At 36.5% G+C, this 11,958-nt stretch overlaps 1 protein-coding gene across 1 annotated transcript; it reads right to left on the reverse strand.

Moving 5' to 3' along the window:
* Positions 1 to 10,007: 10,007 nt before the first annotated feature.
* Positions 10,008 to 11,912, reverse strand: LOC128982379 (venom carboxylesterase-6-like). The gene has a single exon (XM_054401337.1). It carries the CDS (start codon positions 11,910 to 11,912, stop codon positions 10,200 to 10,202), a length of 1,713 nt encoding a protein of 570 aa, XP_054257312.1. The 3' UTR covers positions 10,008 to 10,199.
* Positions 11,913 to 11,958: the final 46 nt, after the last annotated feature.

Genomic DNA, 11,958 nt, shown 5'->3' on the forward strand with positions numbered 1-11,958 from the left:
ATATTCTCAATATGAATAAACTATTATGTTTGACTTTCAGGATTTTTTTATAGTTATAAAATAAAAGTTTTTCACAATGTTGTCCATCTTTCTATGATTAATCTTAATCATTATGTATTGTAATTATTTGTACTTAGAAAAACAAATTAAATTAATTTATTATTAAGATACAGTAAACAGACATACATGTTTCAAATAATTAATATCCGATTAGCTGTAAAGAAGAAATTTTTCAGAAAAGTTACCTTTGCCATGACTTTAACCCTTAAGCGTGGGCGCTCTTTTTCTTTACGCTGAAGCGCGCACAGGGGTTTACTGGACCCTCAAATAAAAATGGGTATATAACATTTTTTTTTTTATATTTAGCTCTTTAAACTTTAGACATAATATCTATATTCATTTTCTCATTTCGTTACGTACATTTTATGATCCTTCCATATCCTTTAACTATTTTGAAAATAATAGTTTGAACCCTTAATTTTTTCATAATGAAATGTAATAATGGTGTTGAAGAGGGTAAAATCGTAGTTAACACGTAGAGTGCGGCTGTTCCCGATCGGGTACGGTGCTTGGCCCCCGTACCCCATCGGGAACGCTCCGCAATGCCTTTTGTATAACTTCGTTTATGCTCTAGTGTCGGCCGAAAGCGGACCTATACTATGTTAGCGTGTAGTATGTGACTTGTATTTTGTTGTGGTGTAGGTTGGTAGTAAATTTCCCCATAAAATCCCCGTCTGGCAATCTCAAAAGTCTACTTTTTGTCCCGTCTTTTTCCCTCCATTTGGCAATACAATTCGTCAGACCCAAATTGGAAAGCCAATCACACGCGGCAATCGGGTTTATTCGACGCTGAGGGCTGCGCCGCACTGGGGATACGCCCGCCATTTGACATGCTGCAGCGAACGTGTTAAACAAGTTTTTATTGCAATCAAATATTATTCTTAATTTTACAAAAGTATAATACTTGTCAAAAAGCAGTAAATATTTCATGAATTAATACATTTCCCGGTTTGTAGAAAATAAAAGAATTTAAAAACTTCATTTGATAATGTGTGTTTTTAATTAAAAGTCCTCGACCAGTGGTTGGTTTAGAAGTCCTTTTAAACACACTTCACGAATATTTTACATTTTTCCCCGGCTCATTAGTTTTTTTTAAAGGTTTTTATACATAAATTTGGTCTTGGCTCCTTTTTAACCAAGGCAGACGGTGCACCGTTATTACTGGGAGGCTAGATCAGTAGACTCTATGGTTGGACATTTCCATCCAATTGGTTTACAGATACTACCATGTTTTTTTGGCAAACTTTCAATACTATCAAAATTATAAATAATAAAGTTATAAAAACTAAATAAATATGATAATAAAACTGAGAAACTACTATGCGCACGGGGGTAGACTAGACCCCCCAATGAACACAGTACTGGTAGTGGTAACACAAGCATGCTCGTGGGGTATGCCAGACCCAGGGTGGTGATAACAGGTCAATGACTCGGTCAAGTCAAGACCAATGTGGTAATTAATTTTTATGTAATCATTCTGAGACTCGATGAATGAACTGAAGCAATTTTGAAGGAACACTAAGCAAGATAAAAGGGTTAGATGTTTTGATATGCACAATCGGTTATTAATTTTAAAACCTCAATATCCTTTTTAAAATAACATTTGCTGAGAGACTAGTTTTTATTTATTTTTGGATTTTTCAGCACTTTTTACTCCCCACACCCCCTATAGTAAATTATATGAAGAAAGTATTATTTTCGTCAAAATTTTTGAGATTGAGTTTTTAGTGGATTTATCTCTTTTGGGTCCAACTGGACTCAAAAGTGTTTTTCGAAGTGATGTCTGTGTGTGTGTGTGTGTATGTCTGAATGTGTGGATTTGTAGGTACAGAGCTACAGACCACACCTATAGTCTGATTTTGATGAAATTTGGTATGTAGGTACTAATCAATGGCATCTCTTTAATTTTTTTAATGTTTGATTTTAACGGTGATTTTCCCATAAAAAAAAAACGGAAATATCTAATTATCTCTAAAACGGCCTGAATGATTTTGATAAAAATCTAGTATGTTATAGCCTTTAAATTTCTGAACAAAATTATATAACTTCCATTGCTGTAAAAATTACGGTTCATAAGTTATTCCCCCACAACAAAAATCATAAAAAATAGGACTTTCAAAAAAAGCTGGTATTATTTCAAATTATTATGTTATGGTCCTTATAATTCTACACAAAATAGTGTGACCCCCCCATTGCTATAAAAATTACGGTTCAAAAGTGATTTCAACTTTTGCGATTTTCCCAAAACAAAATATCATAGTTACTCTCACCGCTTACCCATGATAATGGTTGTTGACATGCTAATGGAAGAAAGTATGTGTGAGATTGCTGATAACAGTTTATATCAATTTATATTCATGGTTTGAATTGTTTTAAATGTAATACAGTTTAGTTTGTTGTTGGGTTTTTTCCCTAAGAGCACAAACTTGTTTCTTGTATTGAAATAAATATTAGATTTTGAACTAACATCGTCTGTGATATAATTGTAAATCTCGCATTCGGATGTTGATGACACAGAGCAGAGAGCATTGAAATGATAGCAATACAAGGTCAAGTCCACCTCTGACTCGTCTACACCACACATTTTCCATCGGCCAGTTATGGATTTCTTTAAAACAGTACAGTAATGATGGGTTATAAGAGATTAATAAAAATAACAAAGAGAGATTATTTAATACTAGAGAACCCGTGCGGCTCAATGAGTCGCATAGTACAAAACATAACGCCGAGGAAAAACGTTATGCTTAAATTCAAGTAATTCCAGTTACATCTTAGAGTTGTTTAAACACTTGTTAGAAACTAATTTTAAATATCTCAAAGATTCAAGAGGCAGTTATTTCAACATTATGTGATTAGAGAATGTTATAAGCAAGTAATGTATGACTAAAAAAATAGAATTGAAGTTCCTAAAAACATAAATAGATAGAAAACTGATTGAAACAACTGATTGAAATTGATGAACAATAATTGCCTTACACTGAGTAAGGAAACTTCATGAAGTAATAAATTTGTTGGATACTCAATAGCAAATGTACATGTGCAAAAACATGTAAAGGGTGTCCTTAAAAACGTTTCAGGACTTTGGGATATAAATCCTTATACTAAAAGGAAGAACAAAAAGTGTACCGTATGTGAAGGTATGTTAAAACTACTTTAACAGTCTTACCAAGTTTCATAATCATCGGTAGAAAAACTTCAAAGATAAAAATAGTTATGTAAAAAAACAAAATGTCGGATATCTAGGTAAATATGCATTTTCGGACATACCTTCACATACACTTCTTCTTTCCATTTAAGATGAGGATTCATATCCCAAAGTCCTGAAACGTGTTTTTATGGACACCTGTATATAATGAGACTTGAGACCGCTCAATATTACTGTAAAAAATTACACTAAAATATTTACAGGAAATGATTTGCTCAAAAGGGATTAACAAGAACAACAAGTATTCAAATAGTTGCCATAAAGAGTCAAACGTTTTACAAGCCAGTTAGCTCATTTTTTAAAGGAATTAGTAAGAACTAGTGTACCTGTTGATCGAATTCGAGCAATGTTAAGTATTACAGGCGTTATTTTAAAACGAATAACAGTCATAATGTATGATGACTTTAAAATATTTGTTCGCGCCAAAACGGCAAGTGTCGTCCCCACCCCTGGGCTTCGGGGGTGTGAGTGGCACAGGTCGTCAGTAAGGCACCAACGTTCGGTCGCGTCGGTAGTAATTTCTCAAGCATTGCAATTGCATTCATTTTACACATCACTATCAAGGTTTACATTTCAAGTTTCATGTTACATATTTTCATTTATTCATTATCATTTATACAGTTTTAGCAATTTCATCATATTTTCAATAAACAGTGTTTTACTCCATGTGCAGTCTTATATTTCAGCTCCATAAAACCAATTTCATTACATTACACATTTCATTAAATTCAGTGCGTCTGCGTACATCGCGGTGCGTACATATTTTGGTCCTTCGGCATTGGATTACGCGAAAATTGGATTACAGTGTACAGTTCATCTATAGCGAAGATTCGTCAGTTACAAGTTTTCGAGCTGAAATTGGACACATCGACCTGCACATCGACGAGGAGAGACGAGGAGAAAGCTGCCAGTTTACTGCCTGTCAATCAACCCCCTCAAGGACAACAGGACAACGCCTTCGCCCTGCATCAACCCTGGACGGAGCCGAGCGAGACCGATTGCAGCCGACACTACCCGAGCGATCTCGTCATTCACCAACCCCTGCCGTCTCGAGCGCAGCCGACAGGACCCGAGCCACGACAGCTGACGAGGGTGAGTGACCGAGGTGTCAAAACATAACCTCCATCTCAAAGTCTTCCTCCATGTATTACCTGTCAAACTCCTACCGTTTATGTACTTCCAAAACAATCCTTATCTTAACCTAACCTTTAAGCCTCTCACGCATTCAACCATACAGTATTTTTCATATTCAGAATATGGAAGCAGAACTAAAGGTATTAACCAACAAGAGAGGTCAGATTAAGGGGAAATTAACACGGTTTATCACATTCTTCCAAAACCCAGCAAATAAACAAAACTTAGCAGAAATTGAAGTGAGATATGAAAAATTAAACAACCTGCTTAGTGAATTCGAAACAGTGCAGGAACAAATAGAAATTATAGACGACACGTCAGATCACTCAGTCGAAAGAGATGAGTTTGAAACTCAGTATTTTGACGTCATATCCAAAGTAAAACAACACCTACAACAGAACAATAGTAACACCGCTCCACAACAATCAATTTCACCAACATCTATCAACAATCAAATTCCAGTCAAGCTCCCAACAATAAACCTCCCGACATTTTCCGGAAAGTATGAAGAATGGATGTCCTTCTATGACACTTTTTCAGCTTTAATTGACAGCAATGACGCCCTAACCGATGTTCAACGGTTGCACTACCTCAAGGCTTCCCTGACAGGCGATGCAGCCAAAACATTAGACAATTTAGATCTGACTGCACACAATTATGCAATAGCATTATCGTTACTCAAGCATCAATACCAAAACGAGAGAATTATCGTGCAAAATCACGTAAAATCGATCTTAAACCTTCCTCAAATTCACAAGGACGCATCTCAACAACTCAAGCAACTTCTCAATAGTCTCCACACACATCTTCGGGCACTGCAATGTCTAAATCAACCAACAGAGCATTGGGACACTTTGCTCATACACATAATCATCCCCAAACTCGACACTTCAATACAACGTGAATGGGAGCTATCAACTGAGCCTAGAGAGCATCCAACACTGAAGCAGTTGACCGACTTTCTAGAGAAAAGGTGTAAAATCCTCGAGAACATCTCTTTTAATAAATCACCCATACCACAGAAACATTCGAATCACTCCAACTGGCAAAACCAATCTTTCAAACCCAAGTATCAAGAATTTCAGACGCAAAATTGCAAACTTTGCAACGGTAATCATGCAATATACCATTGTAATGATCTAATAAACTCTTCACATGATGACAAACTCAAGTTATTGTCGAATTCAAGAATCTGTCACAATTGTTTGAATCAGGGCCACCGTGTTGAACAATGCAGATCTTCAGGGTGTAAGAAGTGTGGTTACAAGCATAATACTTTGCTACATGTAGAAGACCTACAATCTAACAGCACATGTCCTACGGTAGAACTTAAGACACACTTCACCAAGTCTCTAGGCACCTGTACAACACCATCCACAGATAACAACTCGGAGGTTTTGCTGTCGACAGCCCTGATCAAAATCATCAGCCCTCATGGCACCCAGTTGACATGTAGAGCACTTCTTGACAGTGGCAGCCAGTCAAACTTTATCAACGAAGAACTTTGTCAGACTTTACAGTTAAAGAAGGAGAAATCCTCGCTTATTGTCACGGGCATACACACAGGTCATACTCATGTATCATCGACGGTTAACGCAACTGTAAGTTCATTCGCAAATAATCATGCCATTAACTCTCAATTTTTAGTTTTGCCTAAGATAACGGGTCTTATTCCGTCATCTCCTATCGAAACTTCATCATGGCCGCTGCCAACAAACATCACCTTGGCTGATCCAACATTCCAAACACCTGGCAAAATTGATGTTTTGTTAGGTCAGGAACATTTCTTCAACCTTCTAGAAAATGGAAGAATTGAACTAGACAATATGCCCACGCTACAGAATACTAAATTAGGATGGGTATTCGGAGGCAAGACTCCTACAAGCAAGGTCGCAGTTTCATGTCATGCTACCGTCAACAAGAACGCACACGACCAACAGCAATCACCTGTACTTCATCAGAAGCAACATCGTCAGCAGACTCCACACTATCAACGGACAAGGCAACATTCACAACCGTCTCAGCAGCAGCAATACCAATATCAGCAGTCTCATCGACCACAGATATTTTCAAGACAATGGCAAAACTCAGCTAAAGGCGTGATGTCAAGCCAAACACAAGTGGAACATCTCAAAATCAGACCTAATCACAATCGTATGCAATCCGACAAATCAAATTCATTAGAGGCATGCCATAACCCCCGTCCTCTGTATCCTTTGAAATTTGTTCCAAACCACCTTCCACCCCTGACACCCGGTCATTTCATTACAGGGGATTCACGTCCAGACCCACACATCACATCAGTCCGAGTCACACCTAGACGCCGATGGTCGCATACGAGTGGCTACCGAGAAGAGCAGCAACTCCTGGCTGCTGAAGTCAAACGTCTCTGAGTGCTACCAATCAGTGAGTGATCAGTGCTCTATGTGCAGTGAGTGCTCAGTGTCTGTACGTAAATTCAAATAATTAATTCTGTATATATTTCAAGATTATTCGTTATTTTAATCATAATTCATCTTATTACTTGCATAAACTCGTTACTTTTTATCAATTTAAAGTAAGATGTAAATAATAAATTTCATGCAATTATGTTTCAATTTGCAAATTGCATATTTCATTGTGTTAGTAAATGTCATGTAAAAACTCATTTAACTCATTATATATCTATTATTCATTTGATTCATTAATATTTTTATTTTAACGTACTAGTCAAATTTATATTATCATTTATATGTCATTGTATATTTAATCTTTTATATTTTTTCTTCATATTTCATATAATGCGTGTATATATTAGATTTAACATTCAAGGGTTGATTGCAATTTTATTATTTTTACGTTTGATCATTTCATTTTCATTATTGTCTTAAATTAGCGTGTTCAATTTGTTTCATAATGCATTTTACAAGTTCCATTGAAACAAGATTTATATCATTCATATCATATTTATTATATAGGGTAATTTACATTCTCATTATTGTTAACATGTACTTGTATAAATATGTTTGTTTTTCGTAGTTTAGTATTATAACAATTTGTTAGTTCATTTCATGTAACGTTTTTGAAAGGGATCCTTTCAAGGCGGGCGGAATGTTCGCGCCAAAACGGCAAGTGTCGTCCCCACCCCTGGGCTTCGGGGGTGTGAGTGGCACAGGTCGTCAGTAAGGCACCAACGTTCGGTCGCGTCGGTAGTAATTTCTCAAGCATTGCAATTGCATTCATTTTACACATCACTATCAAGTTTACATTTCAAGTTTCATGTTACATATTTTCATTTATTCATTATCATTTATACAGTTTTAGCAATTTCATCATATTTTCAATAAACAGTGTTTTACTCCATGTGCAGTCTTATATTTCAGCTCCATAAAACCAATTTCATTACATTACACATTTCATTAAATTCAGTGCGTCTGCGTACATCGCGGTGCGTACAATATTCGACTCAAAGATTATGGAAATACTTAAGATGTACATAATATATCGATATAATAAACATTTATTGTAATTAGCGTTTTCTGCAAATAGCCTTACTCATAGCTGCATTGGGTTTCCAGACACAATATGTGTCCAAAAGCCAGCACGACTCCCTTCCCCATACCGCCCTGAGCGATATGGATCATTGAGATTCGCTCTAACCTTTCCTCTCCCCTTCATGGGCAAGTTTTCATCCCTTTTTCCCTTGTCTTTTCCTATTTTCCTAGCTACTTTTCTAAACGTCTCAATTGCTTCCTTGTCACTCATCATGTTTTATTTTCTCATCTCTAGGCCTATCTAATCCGTGACTTATTCCTGTTCTCTCCTATTTGTCTCCTGAAGTGAGCAATTTATAAATACGTGACTGTGTTTTTTATTTCTCCATATCTACATACTTCCTCTTCCACCATGTGAAATCTTCACAAAATGGCCTTGAAATTTTCAATGTCCTGTGACATACTGCGTTATAATGGCTCATCTCCCAATCTTGTTCCAGTCTCTTTCTGATGTTAGGTATACAAACGTTTTCCCTTAAAACGTTAACATAAAACACTGTGCTCCCAACGCATTTGCCACTCATCAAATATCTCCTCTCTTCTGTTTCCAAATTAGTCCTACCCTCCTCCTTGTCTTTCAAAATCAACAGCATATGCAGCGATTATCAAACAGTCATAAATTGAATGTGAAATCTTCAGGCGACTGTTGGAGAGCACACTTAAACCCACACAATAGTATCTATATATCTAATTCCGTAAGCCCAAAATTGTACAATGAAATTGTGAGCGAACGGGAGGTCGTAGAAAGCTGGGGGAGGTCTCATTTTAAAGGTCTGGGCATGAAATTTTGGGGAAAATTATTCATATTTGTATTTTGTTCGCGTCTACCAGTTAAAGTTCTTCGGCCTCTTCCTATTTGCCGTCCTGGTCAAAGTCTTATAGTCTCCATTATGTCTAACGTTTTTTTGGTTATGTTTTGATTTTGTGAAAAATTTTAGTTTAACCATCTGTTTCAAATATTAGTGTCAATTTCAAAGTATTCATCTGTTCAAAAATAAACAAACATTTTCTCCCTAAGAATAACATGGGAACTTTGAAGGCCACTGGGGCAAAGCCCTGATGGAATTCCAAAGTTTTTTTTTGTTTGATGGCAAAACTACATGCTAAGACCTTGAACATGTCTAACGACACCGTGAACATGGTGATCGGTAGCACTACCACTCCAAAACAATTATGACAAAAATATGCCTAGCGTATTAAATATATAGATTAGGTAAACAGAAGAATTAGAACAACATTTTGGTAAAACTCTTTTTTATTAAAATATTGTAATTTAATATAATAGGTAAATAAGAACAATTGACAACGACAATTACATAATATTTTAAAATGCGATAAAGAGACTTGTTTTCATAACAAACTATAGTTAGTTAATTATTCCTAGATAATACCCTATAAATAAGATGGTATGAGCTGACATTAAAAACTGACTAGCTAAGCTTTCTTCAACAAGTTTAACATAACAAATGTACAAAATGTTTAGTAAAATAAATAGCTACTCACCATCTTCTACCTTCCAACTTGCTGGTTACAAACTTTAGAGGCATGAAGCACAGGGACTTAAATCTGTCAGCCTTTTTAAGAATCACAAGTACTAATAACAAAAACAATATACAATAAGAGTTAGAAAAAACTGTGATTAAACTAGTGTTGCATAATTGTAAGAACATTATGGCAGGGCATAAAATAACATGTTAACTGGGCAACAAAGTGCTAAGATTTTGTCGCCCAGTGGCTGGATGGTGCCGGCATATTTTTTTCATGATTCACATTTTAAATGTATCAGAATTTATGCCAAATGCCAAAAGAATTCTGTTCCTACATTTTACCATTTTTAATTTTTAGTAAAGTAATATAACTTAAGCCTACACACATGACCTGTGTTAATTAACGACGACAGACTTTAGTTAACATAAAACGTTGTTAGAATAAGGAAAAATTTAGTTAAAACATTTACAACTTTTTTTAATATTTAGTGTACAGTATTGATGAAATTCATTTGTAAAAGGTATAATCTAAATACCTGGGAATGAAATGTAGCTAATAGTTGTAAATCAGTGCATAATTGAGCATTTCTTGTTCAGGGGGTGTTTAGGAGTAATTAAAAATTGAATGCTAAGTTCTTACTTTTACTTCAAATAGGCACATATTTTGGTTGATTAGACATTGCTTAGTCGGGCACCGCTGTTGCCCAGTGGAAATCCCTTAAAATATGCTCTGCATTGTGGGTAGTCATGTTTATGAAGTGAAGATGTATAATATTGTACTTATAAATAATTACTTACACTACAATTAACCTTCAACCTCATTATTTCAGCTGAATGTTCAAGTTCATCAAATTTTATCATATCCCAAAATCCTCTGTTGCCGAACTCTGAAGCAGACTGTCTTCTTATGTCCTTACTAGAGTTAATCAACAAATATTTGAAGTTCTCAGAATTTCCTAAAACTGGTTCCCATACAACATCTTTTCCTACAGAAGGTTTTCCGGATTGAATAAAGGTGGCCCAGATTTCTGTCATTTTCAGCATTACCTCCTTATCTTCCAGCACCTCCAAAGGTGTCAACATTGGAAAATTAAGAATGTATAGCAAATCATCACAATGGCTTACTCCATAGGTTTCATTAAACTTGGTGAAATACATGGAGAAACTGTATTTACCCTGATATGCGAATTCATAAAAGTACACAGGTGACTGATTTTCTTTTGCTTGTAACCGTGATGCTCTTTCCATATCTACCTTAAACAACCTATCACCTATCAGGGTGATAAGTTTGTTTCGATTTTGAATCGAAACATGATCCCCTTTAAAATAAAACTGTCTAATTTTCTCACTTACACTGTTCATATCATCCGATGGAATAGTGAAGTTATAGTCCAAGATGTGGGGTACTATCTGGTTCCAGTTATCATTTAATTCACTGAGAAGTTCTTCCCGATCGATAAACATAGCAGCAGGATAAAGGCCTTCATCCTTTGTAACACTGGTCAGCCAAGGAAGATCTGCCACCTTTCCTTCTGAGATAAGTTTCAAAGGGTGTTCGGACAAGTATGGATTCTTCCCAGAAGTCTCTACTACAACTCCAAAAGGAGAGAAAGGGAGTGTTTCCCAAGGCCAGAACAAGGACTTTAACTGTTCAAGTATATTCCGTCCAGGTTTTCTCTTCAAACAATTGATCATTTGTTCAGAAGTGTCAATTGGACACCCAACAGAAGACGCAAGTTGTTTTGCCTTCTCTGCCGACTTTTCAGCCAACACCCAAGGATTCAAGGCACATCCGCTCATGGAGATTCCTCTCTGGAACAATCCTGCAGTCTGAGGGGAGAGGTAATGCAGATGCACACTGGCTCCGCCAGCAGACAACCCTGAGAGAGTAACATCGTCTTTGTTACCTCCGAACGCAGCAATATTTTGATTCAGCCATTTCAAAGCCAACACTTGATCTTTGAGTCCATTATTCCCAGGTACAATTTCATCTTCGGTGCTCAAAAACCCAAAAGGGCCGAGTCGATAGTTGACTGATACGTACACAAAGTCGAATCTGTCCAGGATAAAATGAGGAGTGAAAATGTGCCCAGTTCCGAACATAAACGCTCCCCCGTGGAAATAAACCACAACTGGAAGATTTGACGAGTTGGATAGTGCCGGGGTGTAAATGTTCAAATACAGGCAGTCTTCTTCTCCCGTTATCAAATCTGGGCTGTCATAGTTCAACATATGCTGCAAACAAACAGAACTGTGTTGAGTGGCTGGGTAAATACCTTGCCATTTCTCAGCTGGCTTGGGCTCCTCGAACCTGTTCTTGCCCACAGGTGGTTTGGCATAAGGCACTCCAACAAACTTGTAAATCTTCTTCCCCAATGTTGTTTGGTCCTCCACTCCTTGTAAAGCACCTTGGTCCACTTGCACTACCGGATATTCCAATGCTTTGACATCAAAAGTAGATAAAACAAACACAACAACGTATAATAACAGCATTCTTAGAAACTGGCTTCAATAAAATGAATGAGCTGAATTAGTGGTA

The sequence above is a fragment of the Macrosteles quadrilineatus genome, unplaced genomic scaffold, assembly GCF_028750875.1.
Source record: "Macrosteles quadrilineatus isolate MER2022 unplaced genomic scaffold, UCM_ALF_1.0 Scaffold_230__1_contigs__length_151601, whole genome shotgun sequence".
In the NCBI taxonomy this organism is placed as follows: Eukaryota; Metazoa; Arthropoda; class Insecta; order Hemiptera; family Cicadellidae; genus Macrosteles; species Macrosteles quadrilineatus.

Coding starts and splice junctions, on each gene's coding strand:
- LOC128982379 (XM_054401337.1), bottom strand. CDS start 11,912: ATGCTGTTATTATACGTTGTTGTGTTTGTTTTATCTACTTTTGATGTC.